Raw genomic sequence first — 22,265 nt, 5'->3', positions numbered from 1 at the left:
CCCAAAGGATCATATACCAGGAGTATAGGAAATCTGTCCACACCCAGCTGAGGTCCTGGATCCCATGCTAATACCCTGCTTGAGTCCAGCTGAAGACCTAGAACCCATGACAATGTCTCATACAAGATTGTTTCACTGATTTGTGCTGGGAAGGCCGAAAGGTCAGTGGTGGAAGCTAGAAAGTCTGTGCCAGCAGGATGAAGGATCTGCACTAGCAGGCTGAGGGGTCTGCACTGGAGCTGGGAAGCAATGCTCAAAGTAAGAATCAGAGCTCTCCCCCAAAAGTACCATGGCAATCCTCAGCAAGGACCTCAGTGAGGTCCTGAGCTCCTCCAATGCTGAAGGAAGCAAAGTCCCCATCAAGAAAGCCAATGCTGATCCCCAGCACCACATGCTGCACCAGACACTGAGTCCGGGCATGGTGATGCATACTTTAATCCCAGCATGGGAGAGGCTGAAAACAGGAAGATCACTATGAGTCTAAGCTGTGTAGTAGGTCCCTGTACCAAATACATAAATTAGGGGGCAAAAAAAGAAAGAAAAGAAAAAGAAAGCCAATGCGACAAGCTTCTCCAGGAGACTGAGCTATGTACCATTTTCCACAGATGGGAAACAATGCTCAGAGATCCAGAGCTCTTTCAGTGATGAGAACAGCCAACTTCGTCAGGGAAGCCAGTATGACAAGCTCCTCATGGAGAACTAACAGCTCCTGACAGCCACGCTCCCAGCTCCCAAACAGCTTTTTCCTCTCCAGTTCTACTTCTTAGACTGCTGGCCACAATGCTGAGGTGGGCCTCCCACACCCAGACCATGCGACTTGAGTCCAGCTGTGTGTTATAAGTTGGCCACCAGTTGTCAATCCACTGTAGTGCTTTAGCCCACGGCTCTTAGCTCAGCTGGCCAGATGACAGCACTCCACAGCACTTGTTTAAACAACAGGAAAAGACTGGAACATACTTGGGATTTTACATTGAAGTCAACATTTTCGGGGAAAATGTGGTCGGGCTCCACAGGAAAAGAACATTCTTTTAATGACTCAGATAACTGTACCAATTTCAGGTGTTTAAAAAGAGCAAGCGCAACACAGAGATAATCCATCTAATACTGCTGGGAGTCCTTCCTCAACCCAGCTCCTCCGTAGGAAAGCCCTCAGCTGGCCCATCGGCTGACAGCTGGCACCAACAGTCTAAGTTCTACGAATGCTACAGAGCCTCACAAATGTCTTTGACCAGTCAAGATGTAAGGAAAGAGAGAGTTAATCTAGAGGTCACCATTGAGGACAGGAACTGACAGCACCTATACATAGTAACCAAACTTCAGAGTCTGGTGGCAGATACCGAAGACTTAGTTTCAGATGGCGTATAACTAAACTTGAGATCTGAAGCCAAAAGACAATTATCTCAGTTTTTGTTCTGGATTAATTATTTAAACTCCTTAATCTTTTGTTTCCTTGATCATAGAAACAAACATAAAATTAGCAAGGACAGGTTTCTACGGATAAAATGTCAGAAATGTTTTAAAACTGGGTTCTATAATAAATTATCTTCATTTAAAAAATAAAACCTTAACACAAATTTGCTATTGTTTTGAGATTACTTTAATCAATAGCCTCAGTTCTATGAATGGAAAAACTCCATTGAACAGAAACAAAACTTAAAAAAAGAGTACCTCTGTAGCATCTGATAAGACTTCAGCATAAACATCAAAATTTTTTTCTCATTTTTTTGTATTCCTGCTACTTTTTTATCCCCTAATCTAAACAGTTTTTAAAATTGTTAGACTTTAAGGGCTTAATTTAACATGATGTTTGGCTCCTTTATTTACCAATGAAATGAGCTCAAGTGATGACACACAGATAACAGAAACTCCTTACCCTTGTCCAAAACTAAAATCTTTGAAACAACGAGGGACCAAATTTATTTTAAACATTAGAAAAGAACTTGCAATCAAATAATCTAAGAATTAATGATTTGGATGAAATAATGAAGTATGATTCAAAATTATAAGTAAAAACTGTACAAGTAGAAGGTTTTTTAGGTCCTTTATAGTACTACATATAAAATGGAATAATTAAATGTCGAAAAAATACAATATCATTAGGAAAACATGGATCATCAAGATGTTTTATTGTTACTTCCCTTGGCACAAATAAGTAGAACGTGAAAAGAATTTATCTGCTTATATATTAAGTTTATTATCCTTGTACCTCTAAGTCCTCTAAGAAAAGACTACTCATAAATTTTTGTTAGTGGAAAACTATCACAGCAATGTCATTTTATAAAAACTATGTTATCTAATATTCATCCTAAGAGCAGAATGCATTACTTTTAATGTATAAATACAATGTAACACTCCGAAAAACCCCAATTTTCCATAACTAAAAAATATCCATACTTATGGATCCTAACCAAAGATTTAAAAGAACAGAAAACCAATGCTGAAATTGCATACTAGTAGTTTCTGGTTAAATGAGATAACAAGAAAAACAAATTCTTTGAAGCCCAAACTATTTTCTTCCTTTTTGTTTAAAGAAATAAGCATTCTAAAGTGTAACTACAATTACATTTGCTCTAAAGAAAGACTCTCATGAAAATTATGACTAACAGCTACTATTTCTGATATGTCTGTTAGTCCCTCAAATCCACCAAGATTAGTAGAGTTGACACTTGCTCTCTACAATAATCATGTTCTGCGAAGATGCTATGAATATAAATTTGTACATACTGAATTTCTGCTTTTAGAGGGAAATGCATATATTAGGCTTGTAGTAGATCATGATAGCGTCAGGCTACAGAAAAAGGAAAATCACAAGAAATTTTACAAAAAGAACAAATATAAAGTAACTTATGTTACTTGTTATAATTTTTAGAAATTGAATGGCAAGCAAAGAATTAAAGAAACCAGTATATGAAATTCCAAGAATGAGAACACAATTAAGGTTGAAAATCCAAAATAAAAGCTTAATGTCCCAGGAGCTAGGGAGATAGCTCAGGAGAATAAGCACTTGCCTCAAAGTGCAAGGTCTCAAGTTCAATCCCTGTTACAGACAAAAAAAAAAAAAAAAAAGTGATTGTCCCAGTCATGCCATCATAAAACATCTAGCTTGGGCTTTCATAAAAAGTACTGTTATAGAATATTAGATTCTGTGATTCCATGTAAATATTACTTAAAAATTAGCATTTTGGGGGCTACTTTCAAAACTAATATGCTAGGCATAGTGCTGCATGCTGAGGAGGAGACTGCAGACAGGAAGAATGCCATCAGTTCAAGGCCAATATGAACTACACAGCAAGAGCCTGTCTTAAAAAACAAAACAAAGAAGCCAAACCAAAATGAACAACAACAACAAAAAAATCCTAACATGTAAATTATATATTTACATATTAAAAATATAGTTCATCCTAAGATAACATGCTGAATTTATAAAATCAAAAGCAACCAAACTATTACATAGTATTATATCATAAAATGTTAACCAGAATTTAAGAATTATGACATGATTTTATGAAATCAAGAGTCTATGTCTAAACTCAGTCTAATATTCAAAATACCCAAAATTAGAAACGTATGCTCAATGCTCTTATTTAGAAGTGTATTACAAGTTCAAACTGATAGGTTCTGGCCCTAGTATAAACTGCTGAATCATTACGGTGGTCATCTGATATGGCTGAAGCCCTTCAAACAACAGCTTCTCTCCCCGAGACCACCTCCCCGCTTCTCCAACTCAGCCCAGGGTGCAATTTCCTTTCACCTTTCCCACTGTGTCAGGGAAGACCCCATCAGCTCCTGAGGTCTATCTAAACATCCCCCTCAGGCTCCACCCCAGCAAAAGGCCATAAAAGCCTCAGCCTCCCTTAGTTCCAGTTCAGAGAATCCCTTATCTTCTCCAGATTCTCTCAGTGTCCTCAAAGACAAGAAAGATCCTCTCCTTTTTTCCTTCTCTGCTGCAATGCTGTCTGAAAAAACCAATCACAAACATTTATGTAAAATTTTCTGAGCCGATTAGAATGATCATGACAGTAAAAAACGATTTTTAGATCTGCATAATACTTATTGTGATAGATGAGAGATGTTTATTTAGCAGACAATAATTCCCTTTTTGAAATGAAAGCCCTTATCTACTTAATCTTTGGACTACACTAAAAAATATATTTTCTAATTAATAATAGAACCTGAAGTTTGGATCCCAGAGAATATGAATTGAATTTAACAAATATATACTATTTTAAAACCTGCTAAAACAAACCAGCCTCTTACCTATAAGCCTGCCACCATTCTGTTTTCCTTGCCTATAAGCATTTATATTTATGTATTATTAAAAGGGCAAACTGCTTGTTTTTTTTAATACTTTTACAATTGTGCTTTTATAATACTGTATGCAGTCTTGTAGAAAAATGAATTTTTCAGGGAATTATCATTAAAGCACCCTAATATCTTTTCAGTTTTCTCATTTTTAGGTCACTGTCCCTAGTTCCTATAATTAGAAATAACAATGAAAATTTTTTTTTCATCTATATTGTTTGCTTAGAGCAAATTCTCAAAAGTGGGACTACTAGATCAAAGGATACTGCACTTTTTTTTGAGACAAGGTCTCACTAAATTCTTAACTTCCTCAAGTTAGGCACCAACTTGTGATCCTTCAGCCTCATCCTCACAGATGCTGGAAGACAGGTTTTTGCCACTATCCTTAGCTCTATTTTTTATTATTTAACGGAGAATCTTTAGTGAGGGCCTTCTGTGAGCATTAATTTGCCTAACATTTATAGAAATGCCTTAGTATATCTATTTTTTATAATCAGCAATGTTTATCACAGAGAAAAAGTTACTGATACTTAAAATTCCATGGCACTCTTAGCATCCATTTGAAGAGGCAAGCCTTAACAGAAAGAATGAGTGTAGTTTGGTGTGGCAGCACAAGCCCCTACACCTAGCTGCTCAGGACCCGAGGCAAAGGGAAAGCTAGCAAGGCAATTTTGCACCAAAAGAGGGGAGAAAATGAGTTTGTTGGTCTGATTATAAGGTTGCTTATACACTCTTTAATGACTGTCTTTCAGAGTCCACCACTCCTCAGCAAAAACAAAGCCAACACAACAAAGGCTTATCTAGCCCTTCCCTAGCTCACAGACAAGAGGTGGCCTTGCAATGTCTGGCACATCTCAGCAATTCCTTTGGGTGCTGGGACTTGAAAAACCTCTACAGCAGAAATCCATTTAAACTTAGATGAGAGAGGGGAAGAAGGAGAGATTATTAAAGACGATGACAGCCATCTGCGCTCCCTCCACAGCGAGGTGAGAAATGAAGATGCAGAATTCATTAAAAAATTACAAACAGTTAAGCTCAACAAAAATTTCAAAGCGGTGTGCTAAATGGCTAGCTCACTACAATGTACATCAGACAGCAGGCAAGCGTGCACCCACAGAATATAGCTTTCATTTTATTTGCATTTTAAGAGTAATAAAATTACTTACACACCTTTCATTCTTTCATTTTAGCCACTTGTTTACCAAAATTCTCCTTCATACAGGGTAAACTGGCTCTGAGGAATTAACACCACAGAGCGAAGGCTGAAGAGGTCACAGGCAAGATCACTGGTGGTGCTGCCGGGGACCGAGGTCAGGGGGTCTCCTGCCCGCTAGCGCGATGTTCCCTCCCAACCCTCCAGACTTGGTTTTCTCCCATTTTCTTTTTGTCTTGTATGACTGCAGTACACAACGATTACATTCCTCAAAGGAGTGGGAACACATCGACAGCAGATCTTCTTTGCCTCATCCTCTCTTCCCTTTTCTTGCCCTCCCTCTCCTCTCCTTCCACCTCTGGATCTTATTTACTTTGCAAAACATACACTTCCCTTTTCCCTACTGCCTTTTATTTTTCTCTTTATTTATATTCTGGGTTTCTCCTTTCTGAAAAGCCATGAAATATTTAAGCTTGTGTCTCTGATTTATGTCATTTAACATTACGGTCTTGAGGTGCACCCAACTCCCTACAAATGGTTCAAGCTTGCCTTTCCTTGGAAACACTAGTACTTCATTGTGTGTAAGTGCATTTTTTTTATAACCCACTCACCTGTGGACATATAACTGTTTCTCAGATTTGTCTATTATGAACTGTGTTGCCACACATGGGTATGTATGTGTAACTACAGTATCATGTCTTTAACTCTTTGAGGAAGATAGCAGAAATGGCTTGGTCAAATGGAATTTTTACCTTTAATTTTCTGAGGAATCTCCATGCTGATTTCCATAATGGTTGTAACTAGTTTACACTTCTAACAACAATGAAGAAGGGTTTCTTCTTCCCAGAAATCTTGCCAGCATTTGCTTTTAAAAAATTTTTGAGGATGGTCATTCATATGGAGTAAGAAAGAATCTCAGTGCTGTTCAATTTGCATTTCTCTTATGACCAAGGGTGTCTGTATTTCTTCTGAGAAGTATAGTTGTTTACTTTCTGATTTGATGTTATTCTGAAGTCTTATTTCTTTTAGTTCTTTAATTCTCTAGGTATGAGACATCTGTCCAAGGAATAGGTGGCAAAAATAAAATTTCTCTATCTATAGCTCCTATTTTTGAAAACTTTAACAAAAATGCTATTCTGTAAAATACCTATAATATAAATATGATGAGACTGAACGGCTACTTCAGCAGTATAATTATGGCCTATTCTCAGAGTTTTCATGTTAAGTCCATTAACTGTGGCAAATATGTTATATAAGACAGGAAGAGTTATTCATCAATTAAGACAAAACACTTAAACATAAATTTCTAACAAAGTTGGATGCAATGAGTCAAAAAAACTTTGAATAATTTGTTAATTTGTTAAATTTAATAAATGAATCCACTACCTATAGAGAAAACAGATTAAAATTCCCCTTAAATTTATTTGGCTTCCAGAAAATTTCATAAAGTTATTCTTACTGTTTCTTAATAGTTAATGTAGTAAATGTTTTATCTAAACTTGAACTAATATCTACATTTAAAAACAAGACCTAGTTTTTGTTCTCTTTTTGAGACAGGGTCTCGCTATGTATCTCAGGTTGGTCTTGGACTCACTATGCAGGCCAAGCTGGCCTCGAATCCATGGTAATCCTCCTGCCTTACCCTGTCAAGTGCTGGGATTACAGACATCTGACATCACACATGGGCAGACCTAGTTTTAATAAGCCATAAATCTTTCCAACTAACTTTGAAAGCATTAGTCTATTTCATTTTTCTTCAATATAAATGATTTTCAGATATCTATGAATAGCTCTGAAATATTTTTAAAAATCAAACAGATGCATGGCATTAAGAATATACAAAAAGTGAGAAATATATATATACTGTATTAGGAAAGAAGGTACTAGCAAGTTCTTGCCTTTTTTTATATACTCCATGGCTATTTAAATTCTCTCAAACCTTGAACTTACTTCTTTTTGAACTCTATATTAGAAAATATGAAGACAGGAACTTCAATAAGAGATTCATCCATCCTTTATCCTAAAAGAGCCACTGATATTAGAGGATGTTATTCACTACTGTGAAAATCACCATGTAGCACACTATTAAGTCAGCTTGAGCTCATCAGTGATTCTATAAAAATGACATGGCCAAGCCATTAAAATGACAAAACTCACATTTCCTGAAGAAGGTAGATTTTATGGAAATGAATCAGGTAGCCTGTATATGTAACAGAATGCTAGCTCAGCATATTTTCAAGACTAGACTGAAAGTTAAATGATAAAACATCTTAATATTCAAAATTTTATATAGTTTCTTTATTACTGAGACCTCATTATTAGGAAAATCTATCTCTTCTTATAACCACTGGCCAGGTTTCTGGTACACATATGGTATTAAAAATCTATAATCAAGCTGGGATCTGACTTAGTCATAGAGCACTTAGCTAGCATGCAAAAGCCCATACATTCAATTCCCAGCAGTGTCAAAAACAGAAAACAAACAATCCATATTCAATGTATCATTTTAAGTGAGGTTTTTAAACACTGAGGCCTAATAAGGCTTACTTGTAAGGGTAGAGAATATTCATATCCTAAGTAAAACAGTCCAATTATTTATCATATTTCTCATGATCAGAGGGACTAATAAAGAGATGGTTGAGAACATATAGAGTGGTACTGTTAGTCATAGCATTTAGCTGGACCTGACATTGGTGAAGAACAACATCACAAGAAGCAGAAGCATATTTATAAAGGACATAAACACAACTGCAGATGGAAACAAAACTTTAAAACATAGATTAATTTAATAATTAGGATCTGATAAATCAAGCATTCTACTGTAAAACCTTCGAAGCACAAAGTCAGAGAACAAAATCTGTAAAAATAAATTTTAATCCATCATTTGCTTCTTACAAAGAAAACTTCAACAGATACATTCATTCCTTTTAATTTATTTTTTAAGTAATTATAGTCCCAGGAGGTTAGAAAAAATGTATAGAGAAGTCCCATTTACCACTGCTCCAGGTTTCAGTGTTAACCTATTACACAATTCTAGCAGGATAACAACAGACTGACCACACAATCCAGAGCAAGTACATGTATCTATGAAATGTCAGCACACAGGTAGCCCTACATATCATAACCACTACTACGATCAACACTTCAGATGTGTCATCCAAGATCCCTACGTTATTCTTCCATAGTCATAACCTCTCCTAAACAATCTGTGAACTGGAACAGGTCAAAACGCTAGCCTATTTTAGCTATCTTATCAAAAGCAGATGCCGTAATTACCAGGCACAAGCATTCTTTTTTATAATGTTTTAACTGAAAAAAAAAAAAAAACCCAAAGTTAAGAAAAACCACAAAAGTGACTGTGGAGAAAGTAGAAGGCAGCTGTGAAGGTGATGGTGTTATCCAGTAAGAAGGTGACCGGAGACAGGGTTTTAGTGGAGATTATGAACAGCTGCTACAGTCCCCTGAAATCGCACAGGGAAAGTACACTGAACTGCACAAACAGCTATGTGAGTTTCTCAAACTACAGAAGCTAACAAGAAATAGGACAATTAGCATAAATTCATTAAATAATTAATAGTAGTAATGACTATGAAAAACTTGTCTAGTTAACTCACTTTGTTAACCCCCCCAAACCCAATACTTACAGTCAAACTTCAGGACCCAACATCCATTGAGAATCCCGAGCATGCACTTGAGGGTACTCTGAGCTTTATCACCAGGAATAATGACATGAGTTACTATGGTGTTTAAAAAAAAAAGAAGAAGCAGTAAGCAAGACAGATATAATCCAAAATAACTACAATGAGCCTGCTTTTTAGAACTACTTAGCATATTCCATTAACATATTTGAATTTTCCTTCAAGGTAACAACTTCCACTTTTGTAAAAGATTTAGTTAGTATTCTCTAACCTGATCATCAAAAAAAGAAAAAAGAATCAGAGCATTATCTATATTTTAAAGCCACATTAACAAACATAAATTATTTAATATCTTCAAATTATAACTAAGAAATTATGGAATTACAATGTACTACCATTTGTTATAGTAAATTCATAAATCTGTTCTTCCAATATACTGTTGTCCTAAAGTATGTACAAGGCTTTAAACTTTATATTTTCTAACTACATTGTTTATAAATAGTTGATTACTATTTTAGATTTCAAGATCCAAAATAATAGCTAAAACATAAATTATCAAAGGAACTTATCCAAAGAGATTATTTAAAATTTTTTCTACCCGCCCCCAAAAACCTAAAAAAAAAAAAATCTCACCAGTACTGTCAAACTCAGTGCATTTTTTAGCTTTAAGCATTGCTGCCAGCTCTGCAAGCATTTTCTGTTGTTCCGAAGAAAGCCCACTGCCTATAAGCACAAGAGGTCCATCTCTACGCTGCCCGGCATTCACCTGTTAGTGAAAAAGGTAAAGCCACAATGGCAAAATTTAAACAAAAATACATTCAAAGATTAGGAGACAAAGAACAACTTCACTTGATATAACACTGAATTCCATTACCTTAATAATTCTCAATAATATATGAAATTTGCATTAAGAACTCTGAGGGCTGGGGAGGTAGCTCAGTCGTCTAAGCGCCTGCCTAGCAAGCACAAAGACTGGGCTTCGATCCCCAGTACTGCATGCCATGGTGGCCCCAGATTCCCAAGTGCACCATGCAGGCCCGAAAGTGGTGGCACACACCTACAATCCCAGTGTTGCAGAGGCTGAGATAGGAGGATCACTACAAGTTGGAACTAGGTGGTGAGACCCGGTACCCAATAAAAAAAAAAAAAAAAAAAAACTTTGATAAGATATTTTAATAACTTATTTTCTATTCCTTTGCTTTCCTCCAGAAAAAGATAAATTCAACATCCATGACCATAGGAAAAATATAAAATAAAACAACACTGTAATTCTATCTTTCCCAAGAAAGAATAGCCATCATCAAGAAATCAAGTAACACACATTGGTGAGGATATGGGGGAAAAAGGAACCCTTCTACATTGTTGGTGAGAGTACAACCAATATGGAAATCAGTATGGGGATTATTCGAAAAAACTAAAACTAAATGTTCCATTTGATCCAGCTATTCCCCTTCTGGGTATCTTCCTGAAAGAGTTCAAGACATCACATGACAGTGATACATGGATACTAATGTTTATAGCAGTACAATTCATGTTAGCTAAGTCTTGAAATCACCTGTAAGTCTATCAACAGATGAATGAATAAAAAGTGGTATTTACAAACAATGCAGTACTAGTCTGTCATTAAGAAAGACATACTGAGTCATTTGTAGAAAAATGGATGCACCTTGATACCATGTTAAATAAACACACAAGCATAAGTATCACCTAGTTTCTCTTATGAGAGGCTCACAATAAAAATGAAAAGCAAAATAAAACACAGACAATATGAAGTAGGGAGACAGATATTTCTCAAATACGAAGGGGATCAAGAGATAGAGGGAAGACTAAGGGAGTGAAGGAAAGAGGACAAGAAAGGAATTAAGATGTGTTATAAACATATGTCAGCTCCCTACCAGGAATGTAAGCATTATATACTGCAAACATGGACTAATTTAAAAAAAAAAAAAAAGGGGGGGGGGAAGAAAACATAAATTAGAGTATCTTCACCCAAGGTATCTTGTCTGCTCGATGCTGAGCTGATTTCTGTGGGTCTTCATTGTCTCACTGGAACCTTTTGTTCCCACGTAACCCAAAGCATCTACTTAAAATGACCAATTCCCCTGCCCTACAATTTAAGGCAATACAGTTAAACTTGAACTTGGTCTCTTTAAATGTACCTAAAGTGTCAAAATACGTTATGGCTTCTAAAATGAGACAGATTCAAAGAAAGAAAGAAAGAATCATTAACAAACAGTAGCCTCTCAAAAGTAAGATGAAAAGAGACAAGAGAATTCAAAAGTTAGGAGATCAATTCAATGAGTAGTGAAAAATCTATGCCACTCACGAGAAAAGGTGAAGCGCTGTCACAAAAACTAGCACTCTTGCCCTACTAGCTAGACTCAGAACTTACAAGAGGCAAAAGAGGATAAAGGAAGATCTCAGTGGACTGTGTAAAGATGTAAGTGGAAGATTCAAATAAATAATGACACAGTGGCTACAACAGGAGCCAACAGAAATTTAATAAATGAAACTGAGAGTTAGCCGAACATTCCCTGATAAAAGAGAAGTCAATGAGCCAGTGAAAAAGACAAGATAAATCAGCACCACTGTGTTAAAGGATACAATGCCAACTGCAGTATGAATATGCATACTGGCCATCCAGGCGTTCAAAGGCTTGGAAGGGTACAGCCACCAGGTTAGTTCAGTAATTTTTTTTTTTACGGTACCGAGGACTGAACTCAGGACCTTGCACTTGCCAGGCAAGCGCTTATTTTATTGAGCCATCTCCCCAGCTCCAAGTGCTTGTTTTTAAGAATTGACTTTACATATCAAAATAGTAATAACTTATTAGCCTCATAACACAGAGTATCACATCTAAATTGCTGGCTGCATCTATGAACAGGTTGACTGATCTTAATAATTCATTCACTCAAAATATATTAAGTCTACTAAACACATTTCTAAAAGACTTTCATGAAAAAGAGAATTAAAACTTTTTAAATTATAGTATTTAGCACTTAAAAGTTCAAACACCTAAACTAAGGGTTCTGGCAGCAGGTGTCTTACTGGCTGTGTCACACATGCCCACACACATTTTCATAATCTCATTTCTATACATGCATCTTTCCTGGCCACTAACTTATAAGATAATGTTATTATGTTCAGTGTACTTTATGAATTGTTCAACTACTGTACCATGGTAGTATTTTCAAAAGTTATGGTAAGAATTCTTGTCAGTCATACAAATAAGTATCATAAAATAGCTCTAACGACAATACATTTCTCAGTTTATACAACTGCACTTCAGGTAAATTAGTCCTTCACATAAAATACAAGAGAAAAGACATAATTTTTAAATACAGCACAGGATACTATTTGTACCAACCACAGAAAGCACCAAAGTGGATCAAAAATTTTCCTATCAGTTTTTAAAAGTCTGCATAAAAAACAGAGACTGCCACTAATTTCTTCAAGTTAAGGAAGGCTATGATAAAGCAGACGCCAAGCCACACGTCTGATTTGGGGCAGGGCAGCATGGGGTCTGGATATGATTTCAGTTAGAAGAGAGTTCTCAGAACTACAAGGCTTTCAAGAGGTTCAAAGAAATATCCCAAAGGTTCAATACCTTGATGTTATAGAGATAGATATTATATTTATCAGCATTAAGTAAATTCCACAAAGTAAAATTCACTGTGGTGCTTTTTCTTAGATTAAATTACTAATCATTGGTTAACAGTTTACCAAATAGGGAGTTAAAAAAAAATTTGGAAAAGGAAAAAAGGGGTTACAGACTGCTCAAAATGGATCATGGGCAGAGACATCCCATGATGAACATAGCCAGCGGCTTTTAGATCTCTGACATCAGAGGCTGCCTCTCAAAGTCAAAGCAGTGTCTTCCAATAGCCAAAACCTTTACCTCAAACAAACAATTCTAATGGGAAGCAAAAGGTCTCAAACCACACCCTCGGACAGGCACACTCTTTCTTTGGGATGTCCCTCCCATGAAGCAGCTCCACAGAGTAGCTTGGAAAACCCTGACAGGATTCTGGACCAGCAACCGCAGGCAAGCACGTGCCACCCCAGCTGGGCAGCTGCTCTCAGCGCAGGGCAAGCGTGCGCCGTACCAGGCTCTCTGGTGCGCATTTGCTTATGAACTTATTAAGCTCTCAGTATTTGTCAGACACTGTCCTTGAGGTAGGGGCTGCTAACATAAACACAAGAGTCTAAGCCTTCATGGAATTTATATTCTAGTTAGGAAGGGAACAAACCCAACAAAATTAGAATAGCTGATGTCAGACTATAGGTGGAGCAGTAAAACAGCAGAGGCAGGCATGAGCAGCACTGAGAGCTGCCATTTATGAGACAGGCTGCAGCTGGCCCTGAAGGCGTGAGGGTGCAGGCTGTGGGAAGATCTGGCTGGCCACATCCACCCTGCCACAAAACACCTGTAGTTAATGCTGTGGACTTGAACAAGCACATTGGGTGGAACTGAGACCCAGCCAGGCTGCCCCATGCAGAAGCCTGGGAGGGACTCGGGCAGGTGGATCCCAGAGATATCGCTGCAGGACTGCACACACAGAAACAACCCTTCAACTTACCAAGTTTGCCATTCATTAGCTTTTCTTAGCTATGTATCAACCATCAGACAGTAAACAACGATACTCATAGGCCATGTCCATATGGCATGCAGAGCGTGGAAATTTTTGATAATTAGTAAAATTCTTTTTTTGAAGGGCATTTTTATCCTTAGATCCAGAAACTCCACAGAGATATCTTTACTGTGATACATCTAAAGTAACTTTTCTCCAGGTTTTGCATACAAGGAACCCTAGCAAATGACAACTCAAATATGCTATGTTCTGCCAGAGAAGTTCAAGTACAAATGACTAAAATACATACCAGTTTATAGTTATTATATATGGCAGCACTGAATAAGAACTGACTTAAGACTTAAGAAATCTGAGTACTAACTGGTCCATTAATTTTTTTTTTTTTTTTTTTAATGTCTGGTTAATAACCCTGGGCAAAGCACAATCTTTCTAGGTCTTAGTTTTCTCATTTGTAAAAGGAGAAAATTAAACTGCTGACTTCTAGGTTCTCATGTAGTTCATTTCCAAAATTATAATTTGAAGCACATTTATAAAGGTAAAATCTGAAGCAGAAGATAAGCAGTTTTCAATAAAAGTAGCCCATGACCTTATCAAGCTGTAATTGCCACAGGCTCTCTCACCAACTGTAAACAACAGCCTCCATCACTCCCCACCACCCTTCCTGGGCAGGAAGTCTCCCCAGAAAGGCCCTGGCATTAGCGCATCTCTTTGTACCATCTGAGCCACCTGTGCACTACCAACTGAGCATCCTCTTTAGTCTATTCTCCCCTTTCTCTCTAACCCCCTCCTCTTTCTATGTCTCCCTTTAACTCTTATGTTAGCTGGGTATGCTGAGAATTTGGGGGTCATGCCTCTACATTTTTTTTTTTCTAGAACCGGGGATTGAACTGAGGCCCTTGCGCTTGCCAGGGAAGCACTCATTCCACTGAGCCATCTCCCCAGCCCATGAGCTGTGTATGTGTCTCTCAAACCCTTCTTTCTCTATTCCTACATTATTACCACCACCCACAGTCCCAGGCCTCATATTACTCATGTAAATGCAGCAGCCTCCTGGTAAACAGCTCTCTCCTGACTTCCACTATCCTCCTGACCAGAAGGTGCCCCCACTAAGTCTAAAGTGGCTAACAGCTATGATGGAATTCCAGACATTCGTAAGTAGATCCCAACCTAGTTCTCTGACCTGAATTCAACTTTACTACACCTATGTTCCTCTTATAGTGCCTCAAAACTAAGCTCCTTAGATTGAGACTGCCTTCTCCCTGTGTGTAACAGTGGGTAGTGTTGGGTGTGCACACAAAATCTATTCCTCACTCTCTTCACACTAACAGAAGCTCAATTCTGTATGGCACTGACTGAGGGACGGATCCTCTCTGACCCTAGGGTATGTCAAAAACCATCTGTGACCAGTTCGCACCAATAAGACTTAGGGCCCCCAGCAAGTCTCCTAGAAAAGACTTAATGGCTCTCTTTCAGCTGACACTGTCACAACTACAACTGTGGCGATCATCTTATAACCCACTAAGAGAGGTAAGTAAGGACACATTTGCCAAATCTACTGTGCAGCCTGCTAAAAATCCTACCCTTTAAAAACTTAAGACACATTCTGTCAAGTTCCTCCTGACCTTGTCTAAAGTTAGCTTTTTCCTTCACTGAGATTCTACTACTGAACATTTTAACAACTTCTACTATGAATTTATTACAATGTGCAGTAAAATTTTTATATCCATATTCCTAGAAAGGTATGGGTTAAGGAAAAGGCGAGCTTTCCACTGCTGCACATACCTCTCTGCTAAGCTCGACTCAGACATCCCACTACTTGGGAAAAATCTCCAGTGGGTATCTGTAGACATAAAACTTGCAAACTAGATGCTAATTCCCTCCTCCATGGCAGCAACGGTATCAAATGCTAATTTCACTCTTTGTGCAAACTTCGGATATAACTCACCAGAAAGCCCTCCTGGCATTATCCCAAATGTCTACTCCACGTTTTCTGACTTCTTATGATCTCCACTGCCACTCTCCTAGCCCAGGCACGTTGGCATCCTTCTCCTGGCACCATAAGCAGTCCCAGGGAATCTTTTTGCCTCTACGCTTGCCATATAGCCCCTCTTTCATAAAACAGGGTGAACTATGGAGCAAAAGTCTAAGCATGTCTTACCAGTGCTTTTAGTTCTTTTAACAGTTTCCCATTGCTCTTACTCAGTGGTCTCCGTGTTCTTTCTGACACTCAAACATACTTCCCTCATCCAACAAAGCACCCAGTAGCCTGTCAGACTGTTTGTTACCTGGCTGCCTCCTTCCTAGCATTATCTTTATTTTTTTGTTTGCTTGCCTTGGTTTTTTTTTTTTTTCAGTTCTGGTAATTGAACATAGGCCTTAACATTAAGGTGCACCTTTACTTCTAGCCCCTTTCTTCTTTACTTTTAATTTTGAGGGAAGTTCTTGCTCAGTTGCCCAAGCTGGCTTGAATTTGTGATCCTCTAACCTCAGCCTCCAGGAGATCTGAGATTATAAGGATGCGCCACCAAGCTTAATTAGCATTCAGGTTTGAATTCAAATCTGTCCCCACTCCCCAACCAAAAAAAAAAAAAAAAAAAATCAAATCTGTCCTTTGAAGGCCTTTCAAATATAAAGGCCTAGAAAATATAAAGCCCTAGAAAAAGTAGTGCCCTTTCAGAAGCCTACCAGCTCTACCCAATTACACTCCATACAATCTTCAAATACAATCTTCTGAAGTTATTTTATTTATATCAGAGTAGATATAGCCTTCTAAATTTTTTTAGTCCTCACTAGCAAGTAAATTCCTTGAAATAAGAGTTCTATCAGTCGTATTCATTGTTGTATGAATGCTGCCTGAAACACAAAGAGGATTTAAGTATTTCTTGATACACTTATTCTGATTATGTCAATGAATCCACAGTAGCTAATATTCAGGAAGTACTCAGTAATTGTTTAGGGAATGAAAGAAATTTGCTAACTGGAAATTTTTTCAGTATGCTCCTTTCACAACCAATTTCAATAAAAGATATAAATGTTCCAATGTTAAATCCATACTTACTACTGCACAAGGGCTAGTTGAGGATGATTCATTCTTCTCTGGGAGCAGCAATAATGACTTGATATTTTCATTGTCTGCACAATCCACAGGCCGCAGACCAAATATGTTACTGATAAAATAAAGTGCAGATGGATTTAAATAAATAAAACGTATGACTTAGTTCTTACAAAAATGAATGCACTGGTGGAAGTTTTCCAACATCCTTACTGAAACACAACTTTAACTACAATAAATGACTCAGAATTCACATTAGGCATAAGAACTGAATATCAAAAACTGTTGAATTCAACAGAGAAAAGATACAAAATTTCAATTTAACATTATATAGTATTTTCAGTTAACTATATTATAATCTACATAATTTTTTCACAATTCTGCATCCTATTTCTATTCATATTTCAAAATACAATTTCCTAATCAATCATTTTATGAGTGAAATGTTTTCACACAGAAATATGTCATCTTCCAAAAAAAAAAGTAATCTTCCACAATTACTGTAGGCTTTATAGTCTGTATAAACAAATACAAGATTAGATAAATTCATAGGGTAGGCATTTAGATACATGGGAAAGAAAACTTTCATACGACAAACATTAGAATAAGTGAACAGAGCATTCAAAAAGCTAATTCCAATGTGTATGTACAATCTACAATGACCACAGCCATCACTAAACAAACTGCTCTGGTTTAAAAACCAGTATGATAATCCAGGTTTCTCTGCATGCACTAATACTATAAGTTATAGAATATTACACCAGACAAGGCTCTAGAGATCACAGTAGACAGGAAAACAGAAAGCAGGTTCCAATGACTTGGTTAAGATCACATTTTCCTGTTTGTTCCAGTAGATTCAATATTACCCATCTTTAGTCTCCCATTTATAAGTAAACTGTTAAAACCATGGGACTTTGTCTATTACTGTTACTGCCTGATACACAGTAGTACCTAGGTACTCACTGATAATTTGTTCTGGGAGGTGGAAAGAGTATCAAACGAATTTTGGGCTGGAAAGAATAGTAAGTCATGAAGAAATCCACACCCACAAGATCTGGCTTGCATCTCACATACCAAATTCAGTGAGTTTCAACGCAGCTGAACACCAATGTACGTATGCACATGGCTTCAATACTTTAACGTATCATACTATGGCAATACATTTTCAAAATGAACATCTATTTTGTGGTTTTTAACATTATGATACATAGTATGTATACTATATATTTAAAAAAACTGATAGTTATTAAAGTTCTTGAGGGCTGGGGATTTACCTCAGTGACAGATCACTTGCCAAGGCCAAGGGTTCCATCAATAAAATCACAAATCCTAGTTCACAGGAAAAATGCAATGTGTGTTAAACAGGACATAAATAATAAACATAGTATATGAATTTTATAAATTGTATTGAGTGCAAAAAAGGTCCATAGAACATTAGGAAGAGAACCTTCAACTGTTTGTTAGTGTAGAGGTCATGTACCCGAGAGGTGCAAATCTCTACGTTGGCGATGGCCTGTAAGTCTGCCTGGATGGCCTAGGGAGGGGAAAAAGTTAGTGGATTACGGTAAGAAATGGGCCACAACAGAATGTGTTTCTAGTGACTGCATTTCATAACCATCATTGCTCCTTCCTTTCTTGGACAGTGCTGGATAAATACTGCAAAATCTGTGTGTACTCTTAAAAACTAGTTATTTTGAAAAGCTATGTTAAGACTTAGAAAACAATGTCCTTGCCTGTAATCTTACTGAGGACAAATTTTTATCCAGGAACTAAGTATCACACAGATAAAGTCTAAAGTAAACCACAAGTAACAAGATGAAATGTAAACTGATTTCCAAGAAGGCGAAGAACACACAGTGGGAAATGAAATGGTCTTGAGCCCAGGACTAGAAACTGGAACTCCAAGATGAATGCGAAAAGCCCAGTAAGGAATCCTACACTGCTGAAATGGATGGGTCTGAAGGAACAACATCTAGCAAGCTGAAGAATGGCATCACATGTGCTGAAGTGTAGGGGCCAAATACAAGAAAACAATAAAACAGTGAAGGCAATGAACATTAGAACTAGAAGCAAAAACAAAATGCATTGTCACAATCCACAAGCACATGTGTCTATTAGTTAAATCATACAGGTCACTGTAACACCAATACATTTAAAGACATTCTCAAGACACAGGAAAATCTCAGCATCTTAAGCGCTAAACTAATATTCAGTTCATGATAATGCATTAACTTTCACATGTACCACTTTTGACAGTTTAGCTCTTTAATACTCTTATCAAAGAGTTGCTTAAAATTTAGTAAATTTCACATTATACATAAATAATACATTTTATACATAATGAATCCTAAGAGTTAAATTTTCTAGTTATTGAAGCATTTTTCATGATCTTTGATCAAGGTGATACCCTTTAATTCCATATTTTCCCTATTCTTTTACAACAGAGTATGCTGACAGATTCTACAAGGTTTTTTTTTCCCCTAATCAATTCCTGCCCTATTTCTTTTATTGTGATTTTAAAAATTACACGTTGGAAAATGTTTCATTATAAAAATTTTGAAGCTACAGATTAAATTTTAAAACCTTGACAGAAGATATAAGCGTTCGTAAGACACTGCTTATCAAGGAAGGAATTTTGGGAGCTCATTGCTTCTGATACACTCTGACGGTAGAGTCTCTATGAAAACTAAAATATATGTAATGTATATACACACACAATACATATTTCACCAGTAGCAACAATCATTATAAGACACAGAGAATGAGCACACACGCTGGACACAGACGGGAAGTTAGAAGCACTACTCTGAAGCTGAAGTTGAAGACCTGACTCATTCAGCAAGTCTCTTTTTTCTTAATGTACCAAGAATTATTTTAGCCACTAATGAACCAATGATAGAAGAAGCTGTTTGTGCCATCACGGCGCTCAGTGGGCAAAACAGAAAGAAGCATATAAGGAGGACTGCGCAATCTAGTGATGCTTTCTAGAAAAGAAGCAGAAATGTGAGGTAGAAAAGTATACAAAGACTTTACGGGCAAAAGTGTGACGTATCAGAAATAGTGATTTAAAAAACATGTACCACAGGAATGGGCTGTTCTGAAATCCTAAGGGGACCAGATCATGCAAGAACAAAGGGGTGGTGCTAAGCTCCCGGGCTCACATCAGCAGCACATACACTAAAATGAAAGGTCAGGTCTTCCTTTCAAGAAGAGGCGCCGAATGTATCTAGGGATAGCTATAAGCAGGGGATAGCATCAACCAGGCACATGGTTAACAGACAGGGTTCCATATTTCAAAATTTAAAAAGTGTTGGGGTATATACAGTAGTGCAGAGCCCCTACATTCAAATCTTATTACAAAAAAGATAAAAAGAAGAGAGAAAGAGACAGAGAGGAGAGGGAGGAAGGGAGGGAGGGAGAGAAGGGGGGGAGAGAGACACACAGAGAGAGAACATAAACACCCGAATTTAAATTTTAGCTCTGCCAGTCAAGAGCTGTGTGACTTCAGATAAATTTGTTAAAATTGTTTTGCTTGCTTCTTAGTACATAAAAATGAGGATAATAATACAACCTACTTTTGAGAATACTACTAGGACCAGGAAACATATTAAAGGTGATTAGAGGCTGGGGAGATAGCTCAGCAGTCTAAGCACCTGCCTGGCAAGTGCAAGGAGCTGGGTTTGATCCCCGGTACCACCTGCCACACTGGCCCCAGAACCCTGGACACACTGTGCCAGCCACAGAAACTGGGCGTGGTGGCACATGCCTGTAATCTCAGAGCTACGGAGGTTGAGAAAGGAGGATCACTACAAGTCTGAGCTGCACAGCGAGACCCTGTACCAAATAAATACACAAATAAATTATTAAAGAAAAGTGATTACAACAGTACCTGGCAGATAGTACTATACCAGCTTAATGACTATTACTGATATTGCTAGATGTGCCTTAAGGAATGACATGACAGACACTTGCCTGCAGCTGTGCTGTGAATAATAAAAATGAGGAGAGATGGACAAATTAAACCTGTACCTGCACATGCAGATCATCCATTGCAAAACTATATGCATAGCCTTTTTACTAATGCCAAACCTATCACGCATGACAGGATGCCACGACAATCGATGAAAGAAATCCTTTACGAACAACTACAAAATTGAAAACACAAAAATTTAATTTTTCTAGTCACTCTTCTTGCTGTAAACAGGAAAAAGCACAATCATTCAAAAGCGCAACACAGTTTTTAAAGTTTTATAACAGGACTGGGAAGATGGTTTAGTGGAATAAGTGCTTCCCTGGCAAGCGCAAGGGCCTCAGTTCAATCCCCAGTTCCGCAAAAAAAATAAAAAAATAAAATAAATAAAGTTTTATAACATAAATTATCCTTGTTGCAGGTGATTCATGTTTTTTAAAAAAAAGAACCTAACTAGGGCAAGAAGAGCATTAATAGGTCCAGTGGTCCATATAATACTTACTTAAGAATTCAACATACTTTCAAGAAAAAATGATCTATTAATAGCGGAACAAATACCAAATCCTACATATCTGTTCAAGAACAGACACACACACACACACACACACACACACACACACACACACAGCTCATACTAATATTCTCCACATACTACAAATAGTTCTAAGGTGACGACAGGAAACTTCATCCTAGGTTCACTCCGCCATACACAGAAGGCAGTGTGGAAGACAGGCCAATGAGATGGTGCCAGTTAACTGATTATGTCAACTTAAATAAGAAATGCCCAATTAAACTGATTCAGGATAGTTCTGGGTATGGCTGAAGGGATTTAATGAAAACAGAAGACCCACCCTAGGCATGAGTGCCAACCACCCTGGCAGGCTCAGCACCTGATGGAATAAAAGGTAAACAGAAGGAAAGCTGGCTTCTCTTTCTTCTGAGGAGCTTGAGAGCTTCAGTCTTCCCCTTGGACATCACCTTCGGGCTTCTAGCATATTCTTCAGCCTCCAGAGCAGGCCTCTCAGGTTTCCCTCATGGATTCTTCAGCTCCAGCACAGACCCCTCAGGTTTCCATCACAGACTTTTCAGCCTCCAGACAGACTGCTTGGGACACAGCAGTGAGCCCCAGGCCTGCTACAGGATCCTTAAGATCTCTAGTACCCAGACAGCTCTTGTGCATTCTTCTACACCTGACTCTGCCAGTGGCCATTGTAAGGCAACCTTGTGAATTCTTAGACATATGCATATCTTGCATTAAGTTTCTTTCTCTCATAACCAAGGATTCATAAAAGTCTTAATTAGTTTCCAGGATAGAAATTTCCAAACAACAAATACTGAGTGATATAAAATTTCTTCTCATTATCCAAGATAAAAGCACTCTTTCTTTTTGAACAATGGATACTTAAACAACGTGAAAGCAATGTACAAAGGCAAGGAGATAAAAACAGTCTGGCACATTTGAAAGAAATAAAACTTTTAAAAGGCTACAGCAAAACAACGTGTGGCAGTCCTAGCCCAGGTCCGTTGGGTGTGTGGAGAGCTTCCTGCTAACCTGCGC

General features: G+C 37.5%; 1 protein-coding gene across 2 annotated transcripts in view; it reads right to left on the bottom strand.

The window, feature by feature from the left end:
• Bard1 (BRCA1 associated RING domain 1) overlaps nt 1–22,265 on the bottom strand; it is a 74,766-nt gene that overhangs the window by 8,758 nt on the left and 43,743 nt on the right. The window contains exons 7-9 of one of the 2 annotated variants that reach the window (XM_023710089.1): nt 16,744–16,852; nt 9,727–9,859; nt 9,100–9,162 (exon numbers count right to left, since the gene is read on the bottom strand). In XM_023710089.1, the coding sequence (XP_023565857.1) occupies nt 9,100–9,162; nt 9,727–9,859; nt 16,744–16,852 (305 nt within the window). Of the gene's footprint in view, nt 1–9,099; nt 9,193–9,726; nt 9,860–16,743; nt 16,853–22,265 lie in introns of both variants that reach the window. The other variant, XM_004626596.2, reaches the window with a different exon arrangement.

This window comes from Octodon degus, unplaced genomic scaffold, assembly GCF_000260255.1.
Source record: "Octodon degus isolate 3935 unplaced genomic scaffold, OctDeg1.0 scaffold00016, whole genome shotgun sequence".
NCBI classification, from domain to species: Eukaryota; Metazoa; Chordata; class Mammalia; order Rodentia; family Octodontidae; genus Octodon; species Octodon degus.
Note: the sequence above shows the minus strand (reverse complement) of the source record. Positions and strands in the feature narration are given on the sequence as shown.